Source organism: Dreissena polymorpha, chromosome 1, assembly GCF_020536995.1.
Source record: "Dreissena polymorpha isolate Duluth1 chromosome 1, UMN_Dpol_1.0, whole genome shotgun sequence".
Lineage (NCBI taxonomy): Eukaryota > Metazoa > Mollusca > Bivalvia > Myida > Dreissenidae > Dreissena > Dreissena polymorpha.
The window spans coordinates 121,125,016-121,148,674 of NC_068355.1; the positions used below are offsets into that span (position 1 = coordinate 121,125,016).

At 34.6% G+C, this 23,659-nt stretch overlaps 1 protein-coding gene across 5 annotated transcripts; it reads left to right on the top strand.

Moving 5' to 3' along the window:
• Positions 1-6,396: 6,396 nt before the first annotated feature.
• LOC127847240 (cytochrome P450 2U1-like) lies at positions 6,397-23,023 on the top strand. Of its 5 annotated transcripts, none has more exons than XM_052379019.1 (6): positions 6,397-6,570; positions 15,859-16,071; positions 17,559-17,697; positions 18,009-18,274; positions 20,698-20,828; positions 21,161-23,023. In XM_052379019.1, exons 1-6 carry the CDS (start codon positions 6,412-6,414, stop codon positions 21,375-21,377), a joined length of 1,125 nt encoding a protein of 374 aa, XP_052234979.1. In that variant the 5' UTR covers positions 6,397-6,411; the 3' UTR covers positions 21,378-23,023. The 5 variants fall into 5 exon arrangements, with proteins under 5 accessions (XP_052234979.1, XP_052234989.1, XP_052234998.1 ...); XM_052379029.1 differs by lacking the exon at positions 6,397-6,570 and adding an exon at positions 8,870-8,941; XM_052379038.1 differs by lacking the exon at positions 6,397-6,570 and adding an exon at positions 12,459-12,590.
• Positions 23,024-23,659: the final 636 nt, after the last annotated feature.

Genomic DNA, 23,659 nt, shown 5'->3' on the forward strand with positions numbered 1-23,659 from the left:
AACTAATACAAATTGAAGATATTTCTTACGCTTGATGTTTAGCATATTATTTATTGTCATGCTATTTAACTTTCATTGACAGAAGACTGAGCTTCTTATATAACTTTGCTAGTGAAAAGTACAGTGTACCATGTTAACATTAAGTAGTCACTACCTGTTGTGAATAAGCAGAATAACTATTGGAGAATATTTTGTTTATCATACTTTAACAAACATTGGACTAGAGTTAAAATAAGTTAGTACTACTAAATGACCTTGTGTTTGTATTTTGAAGATATCATGCATTTATTTGGCAACAAATATCAATTTACAGAGACAATATATCTATTTTTTATTTTTCGCTCTTCGCTCGCCTGTGATTTTTTTAAAAATAGAATAAAAATTAATTTATTTTTATTTCGCTCGCTCGCTCCATTTTTTTTGGCTAAAATCCGTAGAACAAATCATCAATTTGTTGTGGCCCTAGCGTATAGAAAAAAGGCCTTGGCAAACAGCGTAGACGCAGATGAGATGCCGCATAATGTTTGCTTAAATGAATTTCTGTAAGAAATATTCTAAATATAAAAATACATATACTAGACATCCCTAATTTTGGAAATAAATTGATCCAATTTAGAAGGATGGAAGAGTCTACTAGACATAAATGGGTTAAAAAAACAACTTTGATATTCTCCAGATAAATGTACGGAATGTAACCTTGAACCAATTCATAAAGGGGAGCCTTAGTGACCCAAACGATTTCAGAGGTATTTCTTTTAAGCGTAATTTGTTTACTTTGTACATTTATCATCCATGCGAAATGTTCATATATGGAAAGAATCGTATCACATTATATTACAAGCACATGCAGGATTAAGGGCAAAAATGGGAACTTCACAAACTCTATTTTGTCTACATGATATATTAACGCATTTCAACAGAAAAATAAACAGGTATATTGCACGTTCGATGATTGCACGACTGATATATTTGTCAGGGAAATCCTTTGATTTAAAATTTTATTTCCGTTGTAGGTTTTTTTCGTTTATTAAATCGATTTCATGGAACCACAACCCAGCATTGCTTAATATGCAGGACACAGTCTAAGGGGTGTGATTCACTGAATAAATGTAAGCTCGTGACCAACATATCTGGGTTATAAAATATTCTAGACCTTTGCCCAGCATGGGGATGTTCGTAATTAAGTAATGTGGATTGCCTTTAGCCGAGTAGTTGTTTTACGATGATAATTGGCATGGGGACCGTTTCAATAAACATCGTAATACACATTTACGATACGATACGTTTTTCGAAGATGCATACTTGTCCAAATCATATGTTTATAAATGTTCAGTACTTTATTACTTACATTTGCTTCTCTAGCGCCGTATATATTTGACGAGCATAGCGAGCTAGTCCTTCTAGTTATTAAGATAACAAAATTCTCTCGTAAGTTAACCTTGTAGTACGATCGTTTGTGAAACGGCCCCCTGGGTTGTAAGTCGTGTACATTTTGTTTATGAGTATCGTTATTTCTTTTGAAAGCTTAGTGAGCATTTTTTCTTATATAGGCTAAGAAGCACAGGAGGGAAGCCCATATCATTAAAAAAAAATTCCATATATATGCTATAATAGAAACAAGGAGTGCAACTTCATTTGCCGAAAAACTACACCATCTTTACTGTAAACCATGTAACTCGAACAATATTTAACGAATCAACTACACACCGTAGATAAATGTGTTAAAAAAGTAAGAATATTTTAAAGGGACTTGTTCATAGCTTTGCAATTTTCAAGAAAAGTCATATATTCAAAATATAAATGTATGCATTATATTCCAGAAATCAAAACAACTCTCATGAATTAACAAATGTTAAAGTGATATTATGGGTCTCAAACAGTTTATAGGTGTGTATCGCAACCGTTGTTTATTTTTGGTGTTTTCACTTCATATACACTTATATTTGTTAATGCAACATCAACATACTAAAACAATATCCCGGAAAGAGAAAAATAATGCATTTGAATATCAACCGTACTTTCGTTTGACGACTGATCATGCATGTACGATGTGAACCTAAATTTAGTTTTAGCGCAGATTCGTTCATACGACACAAAGACAATTCTTTTCAGCTCAATTCAACAGTGAAAAATGCCCATAATATCACTTTAATAATGTACATGTTCGTTCATTGATAATCATGCATCGAAAGCGTAAATTTTTAAACCCATTTATTCCTAGCGTGTAGAAAAAAAAGCCTTGGCAAACAGCGTTGACCTTGAGACGCCGCATGATGCGGCGTCTCATCTGGGTCTGCGCTGTTTGCTTAAAGGAATTTCTGTAAGAAATATTCTAAATATAGAAATAGGTGTACATGACATCCCCAATTTTGGAGATAAAATGATCCAATTAAGAAGGATGGGAGAGCCCACTAGGCATAAATGGATAAACGTTTGTAAAGCTTTTTATCTATCATTCAGCCCAAATGTGTGTTACAGACAAAGGGTTTTAGCTACAACTGTAACGCAGCCTGTATGATCTAGTGGTATCATATTGGTTCATGCTTCTTAAGGCCCATGGTTCGTTCCCGAGGAGTTTCACTTTTCCTCTCTTTTGTTTTCTTGATTACTATAATTTTAACATTATTATTATTAATACAATCTGGAGAGTAAATCAATTAAGGGTATTTTGTATGTAAACAAGACCGTTGAAACGATTCGAATATAACTGCACGAAACAACGGCGAACCTCTTTAAAAAGGATAAGCGATTATATCATCAGTGTATACGTGTAAAAACATTACACGTATACACTGATGATATAATCGCTTATCCTTTATTATTAATAAAACGTTATTATTATTAATACAATTTGGAGAGTAAATCAATTAAGGGTATTTTGAATGTAAACAATACCGCTGAAACGAATCGAACATAACTGCACGAAACAACTGCGAACCTCTTTAAAAAGGATAAGCGATTATATCATCAGTGTATACGTGTAAAAACAATGATTGTGACGTAGACGAGAACGATACCATGAAGTTCAATAAGGCTTAACATTAAAAGTTGTTTGTGATTTAACTTACGTTACCCTTTTCTTCCATGTTGATTTTCGATCGTTTTTTTTTTTGATTCGAGCATTATCACTAAATTAACTTAATTATTAATATCTGGGCAAGCTTTTGCTCACTCGACCATATTTACCAAAATTAACGTTAACTTTTTAAAGCAAACAATTACTTATACGAGAATTCAAACAGAGATCTTGAATATTTTTTCTTGCATGCTATTGCACTCTTTTTGATAAAGTAAAAAGGTTGACAAAAAAAGTTTACCGTACCTACCTTCTGAAATTTGAGTTGATTTTCGTGGAAACAATCGCGTTATCTCGTTGTCCTTCTTGAATGATAAATGGCAATGTCGTTTCCGTTAAATGGCCAATGCATCCTTCATGTTCTTTAGCAGGTAAGTAAATCGATAAGTGGCCGACAGATGGCCTTGATTTATCGAGTTATCGATGGTCGAATTCAAGCAACGGTGGAGATGTAGGTACTTGAAAAAAAGACGGGACTTCAATATTTCATCGAGTTTTTTATGCTCGATTTAAAGAAGCCATACTGAAAATTTATAACATCATTAAATAGAATAGAATGAAAGAAAAAATAATTTCAAAAACTGGTTCTGCAATAAGCTCTAGAGACAAATAAGTTTAAGTGAGGTAAGACGCTGAAGTTAAATCACGTAAAACACACAGTCGACACTCGATGGCTCGAACTCGCTTGGCTCGAATTTCCGAATATATTCATATACATTTCTGTTGGATGGCTTGAATCCTAGAGGGTCTAATTATCGGATGGCTCGAACGTTTGTTGTGGGTCTCGGCGAGTTCGAGCCATCGGGTTTCAAGTGTAAATCTATACATTTATACTCAAAATACGGATGCGAAGAAAATAACAAAGTCGTGAAATAATAAAACGATGTCAGCAAGTAATTAAATTTGCCAATGAATTAAATGCTAACCTGGTTGGTTTGATTCATAATTGTATTGTCTGGTGCTATAGTTGTAGACATTTAACCGATCAATTTACGTTTACATGCGCATGTATCGTGCTAACGTAATGGTTACAACCCCCGCCTTATTGTTTGATAAGTATTTGATAACAATGGATTATCAGTAGGAGTTTTTGAAATTTCAAGGGCATATTGGACAGGATTGTCGGATCCTTAAACCTTTTTAAACAATGCATCAGACCGCTCGCATTTGTCCTATCAAAATTCCAGGACATTCCACTTCAAAGAAAGGAGATATAATGGAATTAGAGTGACAGTGACACCATTGAAAATATTGGCACACCTTGAGCACTTTGCGCCAACATTTTAAATATCACTACTCTGTAATCGGAGATTCCTATACTTACTAAATTTCGAATTTTGATTGTCCGCCTTATCGCAATAAAATACGTAATATTTATTGGTGACAGTTTTACCCATTTATGCCTAGCGTCTAAAAAAAGGCCTTTGCAAACAGCATAGACCCTGATGCGGCGTCTCATCAGGGTCTGCGCTGTTTGGTTAAACGAATTTCTATAAGAAATATTCTAAATATAGAAATAAATATACTAGACGTCCCTAATTTTGGAAATAGATTGATCCAATTTAGAAGGATGGAAGAGTCTATTAGGCATAAATGGGTTAAACTAAGTATGCATAGTTACCTTACATATACTGGCAGATAATGTATTTGGAACTTGTTGATGCTTCTAGTTGATGAAACTCTTTCTGTTGTTGTTTTTCAATGAGCTGCGAATTCCTGACGTGACATCAAAATGAAACTCAAGAAAAAATTACGAGTTAAATATGATCGATGTCAAAGGCTTATTGACACTAGAAGAAGAGTCGTTTGTTTTACGTAATAGAATGTTTAGAAACATATGTTTATGAGGGCGCTATATTTCTCATTGAATCACGTTACACATATTTGGCTACACACATGTGTTGTTATTGCCATAAAAGCATTCTGTTAGTATATGTTTACCAATCCGGCTATTAATAATCGTCTTATGACAAAATATCAATACAGTGTATCGTAATAACGAATTGTTATACCAGAAAAATCTTTTCGCTAGACAAAGATGTTAATTAAGTTTGGTAAATCCTTCAATAAACCATGGGTGGAGCATGCATTTTAAAAATTAGTTAATATAATTCCAATAAATTGTTTAGTTATGTGCACGTGCTCAAACACGAGAAAATTAAACATTTATTATATTTTATGCATTTGGAAGTGAATTAAAAAAAAGATATATTTTTTATCTAAACGCACCGCAATTTTGGAATTTAATTTCCATGTAATCACATTATATGTTTACAGTCTTTACATGTCATATTAGATCGAATCTTCCCTCAATGATTAAAAACGTAGTCGACGGCATTCGGACTTGTGAGGTCTAAAAAATAAAATATTTTGCATTAAAAGCATTAAAATACTTTATCTATAATACAGGCTTATAATAAATTTAAAAAAGAAAATATCCTACCACTCCGTTTAAGCTTTTTGGTGTAATAACCAAATGTGTGTGGTTCCTGCATTTTTAGGTTGCTAAATCGTCATATAATATTGGATAACGGATATGTAAACGTTATAGTGATTGTTAAGTATTACGGTTTCATCATAAACATCATAACTACAACGGAAATGTGCAAATCTGACGCATTTTTTATTGTTTTTGTCAATTTACCAACACGTGAATAGGTGCCTTTAACATACACTCTGACGGGTATAATTTCTTTCTTGCACTATACAAACAGGCTTAATAATAAGAATTAATGACTTAAATGTCTTTTTTTGACATCTATATCCTTTTATTCTCACAAGTAGCAAAAATAAAATATTAGTCTTTATCTTCTAGTTTCAACCTAATTGCGTAATTAAAACAAACTGGTATCGTAATCACTAACGTTATAGTACCATTTAACTCACTGTGAATGCGGCCTAACATCCTCGTAATAACGGTTAACCTAAAGTGTTAAAACGACTACATTTTCTTTAGCTCATTTATGCCTAGCGTCTAGAAAAAATGCATTGGCAAACAGCGTAGACCCAGATGAGACGCCGCATGATGCGGCGTCTCATCAGGGTCTGCGCTGTTTGCTTAAATGAACTTCTGTAAAAAAAAATCTAAATATAGAAATGAATATACTAGACATCCCTAATTTTGAAAAAAAATTGATCCAATTTAGAAGAATGGGAGAAGAGTCCACTAGGCATAAATGGGTTAATCACTCGTAAACTATCCCATACGTACGAATGAACAACCTCGTTAGTACTGCACTATTATCGCGTAATTACGAAGTGGCGACAATACGCATGTAACATCAAGCACATTTTTGTCAAATCCATATAATTATTTTCTCTAATTTAGAAAGGTTATGGTGTACCATCTACATGTTGAAAAGACAAGATTCGAAGAAGTGGCTTTACGAGCTGTTGCTGACTTTTGCGCGGGAATGCATTCACGTGACAGCGAAGCATGCGTGAACCCAGATCCGGCCTTTAAAAAATTGACGTTGGACATTTTCTCCAGTGTGGTGAGTAGAAATTTATAAATATATGTTATAATGAAGAAAAATCATGTTGCAGTTAGAACATCTAATCCTCTCAAATAAAGGATAACAACATGTACACGGCGGAGTTGCCATAGGCTTACAAAGCACCTGTTTTCTCACATGCAAGGGCGTACTTGCATGACATGCACACTCCAGGTATCTAATACACATACCTGGCACAATCAAAGTAAAATAATGATGTTTTAATGAAAATGGGCACTATTCAAAAATGTCATAAAATTTATATATTGTCGAATGTATTAGTATACTGACGTATCAAATTACACGTATGTGCAACAAAACCAGCGCCACATGGACGAAATATTGCGCTTAAGCAGCAAATTTGATAACAGGCAATTATATATATATATATATATATATATATATATATATATATATATATATATATATATATATATATATATATATATGTGTGTGTGATATCGAACGTAAATTGTTTGCTAAAAGTGCAAACAAGCCGTCATCATTTATTATTATATTGGCAATTTTGACAGTCAAAAAATAATAATTAAGAAGGCCGGTGATGTGAAAATGGACCTTAGTACTTATCTGGGCTGTATTATCATCTGTATCGGAATTCTCTGATGAGTTGTCGGATTGTCCGCTAATGACCAGACTGTTGGAATGCACTTGCTGGTCTTGAGCGAATGCATATGACATCATATCCTTTTTCGGTCGACGCCGCTCATCAAGGGCGTAAATTGTGTATATAAAATGTTGGTAATTATCCAAACGCGACAATGACATATGATTTCAAAATTATGAAAACAAGCCATGAATATTGTGATTAGTTCGAACGATATTTGATCATCTTTTGTACAAACGCAAATTAAACTAGTATGCTCTCGTTATGAAATGCGTCCCGGTTTTTCGGCATAGCTGTTAAACGTCACGTTTGACCTTATCTGACCTTGTAAGTGTCCAATAAAATTCAAATAAACTTTCCCGCGGCTAGACACGAATGAATACACTTCATTTATTCCATTGGCTTATTTGATCATACCACCAGAACATTGGAAACATGCCGCGTATTTGTAACACTGTTTTACTGCGTGTTCAGCTTGAAACAATTTTATCTCTAATGAAAAGGCTAGATAGATAGAACAGTTTTACACTCAACTCTTGACATCAATACAGTTTGTGCGTGCACCTTTTATTTTCAGAGGCTTTCCAGCGCCAGAGCGTTTGTACTTAAAGGCTGTGTTCTCATATTTAGTAATTACTTCCATATTCCTGTCTGTGTACTAGTATATTTAAGTTCATAAAAGTATCGTTTTTCCCTATCCTGATATTCGTTTTGGCCAAACCATTTTAGATTGTTTTCGAAATTGAACATTAATACGATGGCATAGAGCTGACATTCACTCCTCTTTTTTTAAAAGTACACTCCTCTTTTGTTCTATCTCGTGGCCACGACTTAGTAACTTGTGGCCACGAGTTACCTATGTCGTGGATACGAGATAGAAAAAAGAGGAGTGCAAAACTAAATAAAAGAGGAATGCAATTAAAAAAGGAATGGTGCATTAAACAAAAGAGGCGAGAATTTCGAGATCTCGAGATCCCGACTAAGCTAACTCGTGGCCACGAGTTAGTCAGCCAATCAAATTGTTCCATATGGTCGTTCATGTTGATCTTTATAAAAAGGGAAATAAGCATGAACAAAAGAGGAGATAATTTTAGCTATCTCGAGATCCCGACTTAGCTAACTCGTGGCCACGAGTTAGTCAGCCAATCAAATTGTTCCAAATGGTCGTCCTTGGTGATCTTTATACAAAGGGAAGTAATTATCACATTAAAAGCCTGCTTCGGCCAGCTATATATATGCGTACAGAATATTTACACATGTTACACACAATTTGATTGGCTGACTAACTTGGGATCTCGAGATCTCGAAATTCTCCCCTCTTTTATTTAATGCACCCCTCCTTTATTAACTGCATCGCTCTTTTTTTAATTGCACTTCTCTTTTATTTAGTTTTGTACTCCTCTATTTTCTATCTCGTGGCCACGACATAGCTAACTCTTGGCCACGAGTTACTAAGTCGTGGCCACGAGATAGAAAAAAGAGGAGTGCAATTTTAAAAAACAGGAGTCAATGTCACCTCTATGCCACCGTACATTTAACATGTAAAAGTATAAAGCCGTCGGTCCAGAAGTGGAAGCGTGGCCTCACTTTAATGCATTGCATTCCAACCCGCAAGGTATCAGGGTCAGTTCGCGGCCAGTAAAATAATCGTTATATAATATAGACGCTATCGCGTGAACTCGGTAAACTGGAATTTTCTTTAGACCAGACATTTGTTAAATGAAGATATTCAGCGATATAATTATGGTATGTCAATAATAGATTCTTAATGTGTTTTCAATAATACCATGATAAATATTATTTTTGATTAATTTAACAAGAATTATTCCACCATATTGACAAATGTATTAAGCATGAGCGCGATGATTCTCGATACTGTTAATAATCGAATCAAATAACATTGCCCGACAAACCACTAAAACAGGTTTGTTCGAAGAACGCGCGTATAAATATTTAAAATATGTACGGAAACTTCGCGTGTGGCCGGTTGACTCATATGTTTTAATTTCACTTCCATTTTTGTTTTGGTTTTCTGTTGTGTATCTATAGGTTTATGACCAGCAATATGTAATAATGTAAAATAAGCCGCGAAAACTCCGCGTAACATCCCGTACTGCGTGTGATGCAGATAAGAACTGCACAGAAATTCGCTATCTTTGATCTCAGTCATTGAACTCTTTACCTTTCACCAACTCCAGCCACAATCAACGCCGTATATCTTTTTTTTTTATAAAGATATTTCTTGTTAACAGTGTCGAGGATTGGCTTACTAGAGGCTTACGTGATGCATACGGGCCTTGCAAAGTTCGTGCCGACCTTGGCCTCAAACTAAGGGGGCTTGTTGTTATTTGATTACGGATACGTATCTATAGCGGCTATCTGATAATTTCGTGATTAAGCTTTTTTATCATTGTGTACAATTAAGATAATAGCCCACGAATGGCGATAGATAAATTATCATCAAGCATCTAAATGTTGATGGCGGCGATGTGGGCGGTTCGTAACAACAATATAATTGTTTTTAAAATTCTGACCTAAAAAGCACCGTCATGCGTAGCTATTCACATTTTTAAACGTTCGATCATGCCTCTTACTTTTCTTTCAGTCGAAGGGACTTATATTTGCGTATTACAGAACGCTGAAAGGTTATTACAATTAACTTCAAGATAACCATCGTTGGCACAGCCTCTCCATTATTTTTTTAGAAATAAAATATGGTAGTGCAACAAGCGGAAGCAACTGGCCAAACTATTTGTAAGAAGAAACCTCGTTGTATGTAAAATAAAAAATATAAGGTTTTATATATAGAAGGTAACATGTTTTATATATAGAAGGTAACATGTTTATATATAGAAGGTAACATGTTTCACAAAAGCAAATCATAATATGCATAACGTCAAAAAATAGAAAAACAACAAAGGCTGATATTCGCAGTTTACGATTGTGCGTGGCTGTTTGAACAATGACTGAATTGAATGCACCATGATTTGAGCTTACGATTGAATTTAGCCGTGTTAATAATGATACGCGATATGAACTTTGTGTGATGCAAATAATGCATATTTTATTATTCAATAACTGTTGTGATCCGTCATCAATGTATATCAGAACTCAGGCTTAAATAGCTAAATTGTGAAATATTAATCTTAATTATCTTCACGTTTGTGGAAAAAAATGAAAAGGTCTATTCGTATGATTTATGGAGTCAAATAGACGTGAAACCCGTTAATGGGAAGGTTGGCCTCTGTCCTCTATGGTTCAGTTCTACGTACAAATTCCTTAAGATGAATCACAATAAACATCACTTTACAAACCCTTTGTAGCTGCATAATTTCCGAATGATTACGCAACTTTCACAAGCCCTTTTAATTGTATCGCTTATAACATATTCATAAGGAGCATATCGATCATGAAAACTGCGTGGGTCGGTGAATTGCTACCGATTTCGAAGCCGCCTTCCTTTCGTCTGCTCAGCTGTACAGATCGCTGGATAAAATACGCGGTGAAGCCATGCGTCACTGATCCCGTCCTATGATAATGGGCGCTGTAGACGGTAGCGTGATTTTATGTGATCGTTCAGAGGTGCGGTTGAGAAAAGACGGAGCACCTGAATCAATTAAAGATACATCGATTTGGTTGTTAAATAATTTATATTTGGATGCTGCGACCAACGTTGCGCATCGAAATGGAGGATAATGGAGGAAAATGTTCACTATAAGTACAATTTATATTCAAAATGAAAAGTATGCACAAATTAATAAAAAAACAGTTCAGAAGTAATAATTATTATGATTTCAATCCATTTGAAAAACAAGACTTAAACATATGTATAAACATGAGTTCTGAAATACTATCGACTGTCTCGACTGTCTCGACTGTCTCGACTGTCTCCTATTTATACTGATTTATACTATTTACAGTGAAATATATAACATAAAGAATTACATTATATACTACACATTACTATTATGGTAATCCAAAAAACAGTAAAAGGAAATGATAGTTATAATAGTTTTATATAGTAATGTGTATTATATAATGTAATTTTTGATATTATTGGAGACTTACTGAAGTCATTGAAGCCAATGCTACAGATCAACAGATATGAAAAACACAAATGGAAAGAAAGTGAATGAAAAAATAAAAACGTATTAAATATCTCGGTAATGAGCAATTAGTCGGCTAATGAAATAAACTATAAACACAAGGATAGATCACATAATGTTTTAAATGATCGATCCAAGGATTTGCATACACATTAACATTTTTATTCTACACTTGTTAATACAATATTAGTGTAAAGTTTGCACTGCAATATCATTCCAGACGAAAATCAAATATTGATTTTTAACGATATACGTCAGCTCTTACTTGAGCAGGTTTGTAGACATTTTAACGATTTCATTTTGTGTTTTAGTTAATAAATTGCAATTAACCTCGATTATTATGGGAGGTTTTTTATAATCATGAGATGCAAATCAATGTGTTATATAGATAGAAACAGTTTCATTGTAAATAAGTACACACTGTAATGGAACAGTATACATTATTGAGTCGTGTTCTGAGAAAACTGGGCATAATGCATGTGCGTAAAGTATCGTCCCAGATTAGCCTGTGCAGTCAGCACAGGCTAATCAGGGACGACACTTTTTGCATTTATAATTTTTTCGTTTAAATGAAGTCTCTTCTTAGCAAAAATCCAATTTAGGCAAAAAGTGTCGTCCCTGATTAACCTGTGCTGACTGCACAGGCTAATCTGGGACGACACTTTACGCACATGCAGTATGCCCAGTTTTCTCAGAACGCGACTCAATTCATCGCTCGACTAAGTCATACTTCAATGCAGATCTCGGACGTAACATGTTCTGATAATTATGTGGGTGTAGATAATTCGTGCTAAGTGTTGGCAAGTAAATTTTGTGTTACTAATGATCTTATAATAATTTTCGAGAACGACTGAAAAAGCATTTTAAAAGACCTTTATGGCCCGTATGCCCTTAGAAAAATTGGCTAAATGCAAAGTAAATTAACACTATTAATATTAATTAAAGGTTGCCTTGGGTAAGTGGATATGGTGGATATGTGGTCAACCTAGGCGACTGGGGGAGGGGGGGGGGGGGGGGGTAAGCCACTGAGTCGTAGTTCTTTGATTCAAGTCTCGTATTTGACATCTTTGACACGTATATTGTGTTACTTGTATTGTTATCACATATTTATACACTTGTATGACAATATATCTTATCAGTAGATAAAGTACATACAACAAGAGTAACGAAGGAATTGTAAAAATGTATGTATACTATTTATTAGCTATGTCGAACCCATGTAATTTGATACAGGAATTCTAAACTGAATCACCACTGCTCCGTTCCAGTCGCGAATTTCTGATATCAAGGTGCGTATAATAACAGCTGAGACGGCCGAAAATTTCTTCATTCTTCGGATAAGGTCGAATGATGAACGGGTAATTTAGGCCAGGCTTATTCTATCGCATGCCACAGTAGATAATTTAAATTAAGTTTTGATACAGACAGTTGTTGAATAGCTTTATCCATACGATCGAATAACAAACTTAAATTTCAAATGTTTATTTTGAACTTCAATGCTTCAATTCTGTGTATCGATTGATAGGGTTATATATAAAGTCCGAAGAGTAATAGACAGTATTCATTGATAAAATAATAATACCGTCGAGTTAAATGGGATTAAAAAGAGTGCTAACAGCTTTACGTAGACCATCGTCTTCAATGTGTTCTAGAGAAGGAATGAAAGAAGGACCAAACACGACTTCTTGTAAAAGCCAGGCATCGACAACGACGTGTCCGAATATGCATATTGTTCCGTATAGTGTTAGTAAGAAGGGAATATTGCATCAATATTTTCACGATATTCGTAAAACGTTCGGATCAGTGACTTATTTTCGTTTTCCTTTCGTAAAAAGAAAATTCTTTGTGTTAAACACGATAGAATCGACATTGCAATTTTTACAACATTCGGCAACGGACGGCCGATTAGGTCTGTTTCTACAAGACTATGTGCTAGAGAATAATGGATTTTCGTTCAACAACTATTGCGATAGGAGTGCTAAACAAAAGGAAATAATAAAAGAACACCTACACATCATTGTAAAACATTATAAAACAGATTTTTATCCTGAAATTGTTAAGACAGTCTGCGCAATTGCACATCGACAGCAACTCGATATAGAACTGGATGTTTATGTCAAACAATTACTGAGTGATATATTCTCGAAATTGGTAAGTTATTTTCATAATTCTGATTCATTTACTATACAATTTCTAGTTCCAGTCACGACATAATAATTTCAAAATATGTCTGCCAATCACGAGTTCATACAACTATTTTTTATTGAAAACGTGTTCCTTTGTTGTCGGTGAAAACAGTTTCTTCATTGTCGCTAACTCAAAGGTCGTATTCGGTCACTTGGTTAATAGGCTAAGTCATAAAATAAAATATACACGCTTTGATAGCGTATTTGTTTGATCATAATGAATACATACGTGATCAACATACGCCGTTCTAAATGTATCAATTAAAGTTGAAAAAATGTAAAAGATATTCGAAAACAATACACTCATGTGTCGATCGCAGATTCAGTTTTACTAAACTTGATACGCGCTACTAATTACGAATTTCAACAACAAAGATATATTACATTATGTAAATGTGATCAGCTATAGACCCCTTATCCATTTACTTAGTACAAGCTTATCCACCAACGCATGTGTAAATAAATTAAATACTATGACTATGAGATGGCGCATTGTTTTAAAAAGTGAACATATTTAAACTGTATTGGTTTTATTTAGTATAATAATCAACCAATAAATGCTTGTTAAAAGAACAAATACAAAGTCTATAACATACGTAAGATGGTGAAAGCTAGAAAAATAATTAATTAAATTGCCATTTAAAATTCACAACGCAACATTATCTCGTCCAACGCAAAACTAAACTATTACCACGTTTACAACTGTTTATTAAACTTGCTACATATAATTAAAGCAATAATATAAATGCAGACAACATAAATGTCATACAAATGATTTAATTCGGGATTGTTATTCGTAACTTGACGTTGACGTTGTTATTCTAATAGAAACGCGTAGCGAACATACGTATTTCAATAGACCACATCGTCAAATATACGGTATTCGAATCACGTATTTCATAATCAGATAAAAATAGACTGTTAAGTCTTGCAAATCGCGAACGTTGCTTTTAAGCATAAGCCTAAAAAAATGACTTTATTTGAAAGTAAAATAGCTGGCTATAATGAGCGATTTTATCGATACCTGTTGCTAGTGAAGCGCGTAGAAAAAAGTAAATAAATACGAAGGCGTACTTTAAAGGAGCGTACAAATCAATCACGCGACCCGGTGTAATGGTATATAAAACATTGAAATTTAAGACAGCTATTAGCACATGTGTATGGTGAATGAGTGCAGATATTATGAACATTTGAATAAAAGTTATTTTTCAGGACGCTTTTTGTGTTGCTATTTAAGAGTTATAAAAGGGCACTATTTTTAACTACGATTTATTATTTCATGTCAGACAGAAATGTGTTAGCATAACAAAATGATGTAAATTGCAATTTGTTAACACATCTACTTGTATATTGATAACAATACAATTAAATTAAAAGCAAATACATATAGTGTAATACACATGGCGTTACAAGTTATGTCTTTAATACAAAGCACGTGCCAAAAACTTAAGGGTGTGACATTATACGCGTTGACGGGAATGCTCTGCAAGGGCAGCAACTCTCGGGTGCTACCGGGACCAAAAGGGTTACCCGTACTTGGAAATAGTCTTGAGCTCGACGCGAGCCAAGCTCATCAACTGTTCACACAATGGAGTAAGCAGTATGGTAAAATATTCCGACTGAAAGTGTTCGGCAAAAATGTGGTAGTAATTTCGGACGCTGACACGCTGCGCGCGGCGTTTTCGTCCGGGGCGCTTGGTAAACATTTGAACGACAGGGCCGAAAATATCACCAAAGAAGTGTTCTATGGGCGGAAGCACATGGGCTTTGCAAATCTTTGTGACCAAACTGTATCCCTGAGAAATGTATTGAGACGGAAGGTGCTTCATTATCAAATGTGCAATAGCAATTTCGTAGAGGCGTGTTCAACAATTATAAGCAATGTTGCGATGAACTTTAATAACGGTGCAGAAACGATCGACCCCGACGCGTTGATAAAAGAATTTCTCACGCAGCTTAATACCACTATTGTAAGTAAATAGCTGTTCGACGTTTTAAACTTTAAGTATCGTTTAAGTATATTAAATTACAACTAGCCGACGAATTTTAATCCATATTGGACATACTAACGTTAAAAAGTTAAAACACATAATATTTAGGTTCAAATACAACTACATGCATTTATATTGTGAACTGTATGTTGTGAACTATGTATATGCTTCCTGTGCCGAAATATATATTTCTATATTACGTACATGCAAGACAATGGTGATGAAGATGAAGATTATGATGATGGTGTTGTTGTTATTGATTATTATTATTATTATGATGATGATAATGCTGCTGTGCTGGTGCTGCTGATTATGATGATGATGATGATGATGATGATGATGATGATGATGATGATGATGATGATGATGATGTTTTTCAGCTTATCGGAGAGAGCCTTCCTGACGATGACCCTGAAATGGAAGCCCTGTGGGAGTTTATCGATAGTCTCTACCGTCTACTTCCGCCATCCATAGACGCTCCTTTGCGAGCATTCCCATGGTTACGCCACATGCCAATCAAACATGGCCGTTACTTTCGGTCGGCGATAGACGCCCGAGACAGAGTGACGCGACGGTATTTTGACACGCAAAAGGTAAATCACGTTGTATCACTGTATCACATCAATTTAAACTCAAATTTTGGGTTTTGATTTTTTATATTTCAACGGACGACTGTTTGATAGACTATTAATTTTTGTCAATCTGAAAATTTTTTTTTAATTATTTTGTATAGCTTTATTATAATAAATATATCAATATACGAAACATCGTTTATGACATTGTTCTTTAATGTACCGTTGATGTACTGGCAATGTATACATCACCTTAATTCAGACAACGGCTAAGTAATTTGTAATCATTTACGAACGACTTATAGTACATACTATTTGAACCAATTAAAATGATATATCGCTTCAAAATCGAATACATTAAACAGTAAATCTAGATTTATAACACTAAAAATGTCGCTTGTAATATATTATTATCCAATATAATGATTTGTGGAAAATGTAGATTTATGTTGAAGTTCGTGACTTTTAAACTCAGACATATTTGTTAATTCACGAAATGAGGTCAATATAATTTAAATAACATATGATATGGCTATGTTGGTGTATTTTTTAAAATAAAAACTATCCACAAACATTTGGGTACTTAATAGGACGAATTCAGAACATGTGTCGTATCTATTATGGTCGCCTATGTAATAAGTCAATCCAATAAACATAATAAATGCAGTTGCACAATATTAAGCATCAATTTAGAATTATAAAACATGAACATATATTTCACATTTAGCAGATCTTTCCACAATTTTCACATTCAATTCAATCTAAATATTTCAATCATTTTTATATCACGTTTTTCCGTTTATACTAGGCGTACTAGCATTTCAAACAACAAAGCGTGTGGAAGGTTTCTGCGATATTAATGTTAATCACCCATTTAACCCATTTATGCCTAGTGGACTCTCCAATCCTTCTTAATTGGATCAATTTATTTCCAAAATAAGGGATGTCTTGTATATTTATTTCTATATTTAGAATATTTCTTGCAGAAATTCCTTTAAGCAAACAGCGCAGACCCTGATGAGACGCCGCATCATGCGGTGTCTTATCTGGGTCCAAGCTGTTTGCCAAGGCCTTTTTTTACTAGAAGCTAGGCATAAATGGGTTAAGACAAAGCATTGGTGAGAGGAATTTGAACAATTGCATATCACGCGATAAGCTGTTTTAACACAGAGGGCCCGACAAGTATGAACTGATATGACTTTTATGTTAATCAAGCATTTGATAATACTATCTTGACATATGGGAAATATATAAGTCCAGGGAAAAAAATCATGAGAGAGATTCTTGTAAACATCCTTTAGTATTTTGTTGAAGGACAGAGATCAATAGTCTGAACAACACATGACAATACATGGAATGCAAACAACTAAACTGAGACAATGATTTAAACTGGGTAAACTCGACTTGGAACAGTTAATGCAACGTATTTGGGTTTCAAACCGACTAACAATTCGTAACAACGCTGGAAATGTGTTTTCCCTGAACGCTGACGTCATAATTTATTCCAGTCGACGTACAAGGAGGGTCACGTACGCGGCCTGGTCGACATCTGTCTGAGGATCCAACAAGAGGCGCTAGCTACTTCCGGTACCTCGTGGCTCACGGACGACTACATCAAGGGGCTTATGCTCGACACGGTCGTGGCAGGTAACGTGCACATGGGTCAATTATTGAAGCCCCAAGTTGACAAATTTATACTCGATTTATTTACACTGCCACATATACGAGTGTACAGTGTGTCATAAAACGCTGTGCAGCCTTAGATAAAAACTCATCCAACTTCTATACTGTCTGCAAAAAAGATGACGATTTACATAATACTTATAAGCAGAACCGTACAGTATCCCAGTTAAAATTTAACTCAATCAGTGAAAATGGTAATCTTTGTAACGGACATTTGCCCACCTAGTATAGATATAAGTCGACGAGACATAACTTCATGTTTTTGTCTGTTTAAGGAATGTCCGAAATGATGAAGAGCATCCGAATGCTAATTCTACTCATGTGCCATCACCAAGACGTTCAATCACGTGTCTACACAGAAATTCGTGACGTCATTGGTCCTGGTGGAACGCCATCGACCAATCATCGCGAAGCAATGATATATACGCAAGTGGTGATCATGGAAATGCTTCGTTACGTCAGTCAAACCCCACTCGCAATACCACACAAGTGCAATGAAGACGTAGTGCTCGATGGATATGCCATAGAAAAGGACGCAGCGGTACGAATTGTGGCCCTTTTGGGGAAAAAAAATATCTCATGTAAAAAATCAGTAATTTTCAAGTTTACCAACTGAACTCACAAAAATATGTTGGCTTAAAGTTAACCAAATGGACCCAACACACAAAGGTGTGTTTCAAGTTTAATAACTGAACTCACACATAAGCATGGGTGATTCATGTTTATCAACTAAACTCGCACAGGGAAAATGTTGGTTTCAAGTTTACAAATTTAACTTTAACAAACTATATGTTAGTTTCAAGTTTACAACATGAAGTCACACAATCTGTTGGTTTCAAGTTTCACGAACTCACGCAAACAATATGATGGTTTGAAGTAAATTCCAACTGAACTCACACAAACAATCAGTATGTTTCAACATTGCCATCTGAATTAACAAAAAAGATATGTTACCAACTGAACCCGCGCATACAATATGATTTGTTTATCAACTAAGCTAACGTGAACATGCTATTATCATATTATTTTGTCATAAGAGTCAATGTTCCCTCTGCCCTGGTGGAACATTGGCTTTAGTTTGAACAACTTAAAGCGATATTATACGATTTTGTTTATGTGTTAAATTGTAATATATTGATACAATATGTTACAATAACACAAAATAGGCAAGATAAATTATACATTAAAGACGAATTTAATAAAATGCAGCAAAGAGAAATTAGCGCACCGAGCCGATTGTGACGAACATATTTTCCTACAATAACCGAAGCATTCGTCTTTTTATTAGGACCAGAGTTAGTGTTCATGTGTCGTTTGAATATATATTGTTGCAGGAATTTAAAATGAACCGTTTAGATACACATCTTACATGCATGATATACATGATGGCGAATTCGACTGTACAACCGTTTTCGATTTCAGAATTAAATATCAGGCTTATTTCGCATTTGTCGACACAAGTTCTTCTGAACTTTTATTTTATTTTATATTGAAATATATATATATATATATATATATATATATATATATATATATAATAAGTTTTTTTTACATATTTTATATAAATTGATTAATACTTGACAAAATCGTATATTCTCGCTTTAAGTTTTGCGTTGTTAATCTAAAATCTTAGACTTACGTTAGTGGAAAAATATTCATTAAACTGACATACTTTATTGATCTAATGACTGCCAATTCGTAAACACTTAGTTCAATATCCAGTAAACAAAATGGTTTCACTTGTATGGAAAAAAAATACGTTCTTACATTCCATCAACCTCATTCATACATATTTAATACGTCGATAGCAGCCGGGTATAAATACTTTCGCGTCAGTTGACGACTGCGATTGTTTACGAGTAGATCTACCGTGGGTATATTGACTATTTGCGTGTTGCCAGATGAAACAAACTTGCGATCAGTTATTTGGACTACTTTCCATATTGAATACGTTGATGTGACTAGCATCCTTTTACAAAACCGTTTTCAGCCCGCTTTATTTGGGGAAAAGTCCGCTAGCGGATCCTTTGTTTTCTCGATGTTGTATACTTGTGCAATGGTCGTCATGCTGATAAATTTTAAATAAATATGACCGTTGGTGTGTATTGTATGCGTAACTAATCATTAAACTAAGACACCACTCAATAATCCTTTACAACCAAAAACTAAGTTGGCTATACGTTTAAACTGGTGTAACATTATTTGTGACTGATTCAGAAGTGACACAGGCTTTTCAGCTGTATATGTTTATATAAAGCGTTATTTAAATCTAGAGGGAGTAATCAATTGATAGTCAAGATGGCGACGTAAATGCCGAGGTATTTTACCCTTTAGTAATTTTGTTTAATGACGCTCAATTGCCAACCAAATAAGTAAGAAAGTGATAAGCGTTTATTTTGTATTAAAATTCGCTTTATATATCGGCGTTACCTGCTGCGAATTTTCTTAGTGGGGTTGTTATTAGGTATAGAGTAAATATTAATACGAAATAAACCCTGGTAATTTTTTGTGTTAATATGACTATAAAGTGAACGGCATTTAAAACAATAACACAAGTAATAAATGGCATAAATCGGCGAAAAATACCTCACTCGGCATGAATGTCACCATCTTGTTTATGATGTGATAACCCAATCTGAAATCGGACAATTGACAAGATACACACAAACGCCACAACATAAGTACAATGTAGTTATTAAACTTCATGTACTAGCACATAGACAGAAAGTAGGGTCGCTCTTTTGAGTAGATAAATCCTTGTTTTGATAATAGAAAAAAAGGGACGAAGGATTTTTCTTTATTAAAATGCACATTCATTTTTATCATATGAAATAATAGTTTTAATTGACCAACAAATAGAGTAAGCCATTGTATACGAACCATAATACTAACGAATCAAGACACGTTTCGAAAGTCTAAAAACATAAAACACATTAAATTATGAAATCTGTTCTTATATTGCAGATATTACCCAACATCTGGGGCATACACCACGACGAGGATGTGTGGGGCGACCCCTGGGACTTCCGGCCGGAGCGCTTCCTCGCGGAGGACGGAAAGAAGTTACTGCCGGCCGATCACAAATTCATGAAAACGTGAGTGTACTCCCAACATCCCAGATAAGGTTTTATCGCGTTATTTGTTCAACTGCAGGCTGTTTAAAATATTATTTGAATATCAGGGCCCGAAGGTTCTCACGCAACCCTTTGTTTATGTATGACCCCGAGTGTTATAACTATTAAAACAATCAACATAATTTTCGAATAAATTCCAAATTAAAAAAAATAGTCTTTACATCACAGCTCAAAAGAAATCATTAGATAAACATACTAACTATCACAAATAACATGTAAGTATTTTTTTAAGAGCAACATGAGCGACGGTCAATAAAGCGGCAATTATTAACTCTCTGCTCTGATTTTTTCAGACTGATCCCGTTCTCAGTTGGTAAAAGACGCTGTCCCGGCGAGGATTTTGCCATGTCACGTTTGTTCCTCGTGTTGACGTCACTACTTCAGCGTCTGCACTTCCGGCCGCCAGAGGGCGAGGAATTCCCGTCGGTGGATCCAAGACATTACAACAGAGATTACCCATATCCACTTCCGCTCTACAAATGTCGCGTAGAGGTCCGCATGGAGTGCTAAGCATTGTGACAACTTAATATTTCGCAGTATTATGAACTCATTATGTGATCTGCAGGCGCAATTTTTAACCGACGTTAGTTTAATAAACAGATTCGTGCTCTCGAATGAACATTGGTACAAAAGGTATAATTCTGCTCATCACTAAAATAAGAAGTATGATTATATATGTATACTACGCTGACGTGTGTACATATCATATTTATGTCGCATAATATAATTTTGAAATGCATGTGCCAAGCCGCAAAGTGGGTCCAATGACGCCACAAGAAGGCATGCCCTTACTGCTGTTGAACTGTTACCGAGTTGAATGTGTTCGTGAAATCTTGGCTACAGCTCTTACTGTTTAGCTGTATTACAGAGATTTGAATTCAATTCTTATTTGAAAACTATCAATAATACCATGTAAGTGACACAAATAGAATGTCAATTGCAAACTATTATTTAATGAAAACTTGATCCATTCTCTAAAATGTTCATATTTATTCTTGTATAATCATTATTAATTATTATGATCCTCAGCGATTTCCCATCAGTAAGTATCTTCTTTGGTGCTATCAGCCTAATGAATGCACTTGAGCTGACAGTCGTAGGTTACACTGAGTCTCGTTCTGGGATAACTGGGTTTAATGCATTACGTTATGTGTCGTCCCAGATTAGCCTTTGCAGTCCTCATGGAAAACAATTTCTGCCAACACTGGATTTCGTTTGGAAGATACATTTTGTATGCGCATTGATCCATTAAACTGGAAAGCTTCATCTCTTATTATCTTTTGTGGACTGCACAGCCTAATATGGGACGCCACCTTACGCATATCAAATCATACATAACCTATCAACATTTCACACAGACACGTGCCGCTATTTATTTGTCCAAACGATTGTATTTCCAAATACTAGTACATACGTTTTCGTTTATATTTTTACAACGCATGACTTCATAATTTTATTACAAATTATTGTAACTTAAAATGAAAGCAAGAGAGCCCAAACCTTTGATGTAAAAGAGTGTAGTTCGTTTAGAAACAGTTAATGTGGCGCATTTATTCCACATAAAAAATGTTTTGATTGCCTTCAATTAACATAGTAAATTTGAATTTATTGTTACGTAAATTGCGTATACTAGTCTTGAAAACTGCCTTTGATCTTTCAAAATAGAAACCTTACGATAATTGTGAAAGTGTAGAAATGTTAATATTGCGGTAGAGTTGTAAATCATGTTAATAACAATACGGCACACGTTACAATTTCGGGTATTCAAATTGTATGAACATTGACAACATTAACAATGCGCTTAGATATTGCTTTGATACGATTGAACAACATAAAACTGAACGAGTGCGGCTAATGAATGACGAAAGTAAGTGTGGTATTTTCTCGTAATCACGCACAAAATAATCATTCAGTCGAAAGGGCGCTCTCAGATACGCGCTAATTACTTTATATGGGCATTCGTAAACGAATGCATTTGTTATGAAGGCATTGTATCTATAAATGAATAGGCATTGATTTATTAAAGTTTTTTTGCATGTGTTTTGTATACGATAAGTGGCATCAGCAAGGTTTAAATGACATTTATTTCAAAATACAAGATTTTTTGTTTTAAATCTAAAATAATACTTGCATAATAAAGATAGTATTCTAAACAATGTTGTTCTTATTTGTTCTTATTTTGTTCCTAATTATATGGCATGGGACAGTTACGCAATCAAATTTAATAAATGAAGAATAAATTGGGTGATAAAACATCACCGCCAAAAAAGAAAGTGATTATTTCGACAGTTGACCGCATGTTGGTATTATTGAAGGTGGTAAAACTATTTGTGATTGCAATGGTCGCATAATGAAAACAAACTGTCCGCGCAAAGTATTTGCATGAAGATTATTAAATCAGTAAAAAATATGTCATATTTCAGGAAGTATAACGCTGTGATAGTAACGCGAGTGTACTGTGGCGAAAATTCAATAGCTTGGAGCTGATAACGTTAAAAGAACTTTAATAAATCGACAAACTACGGTGTAGTTAAACAATTTAAAAACAACACGCGAGATTAGGATGTGACAATGCGAGAAAACGAAAAGGATAACCCGATAGTAAGCTCAGTATTACGCGATAGAACGACGGCGACAAAGTAAAACAACAGGTCACTTGATTATCCGGTAATCCGGTAATCATGATAACTTAAACGTAATAATGAGGATAGCAGGGAAGTAAGCGCATAGCAAAATAAAGAGCATAGCATAATAAAGAGCATAGCATAATAAAGAGCATAGCATAATAAAGA

Coding starts and splice junctions, on each gene's coding strand:
- LOC127847240 (XM_052378997.1), top strand. CDS start 14,888: ATGGCGTTACAAGTTATGTCTTTAATACAAAGCACGTGCCAAAAACTT. Junction 15,458..15,858: donor CGCAGCTTAATACCACTATT/GTAAGTAAATAG, acceptor GATGTTTTTCAG/CTTATCGGAGAGAGCCTTCC. Junction 20,829..21,160: donor GATCACAAATTCATGAAAAC/GTGAGTGTACTC, acceptor TGATTTTTTCAG/ACTGATCCCGTTCTCAGTTG.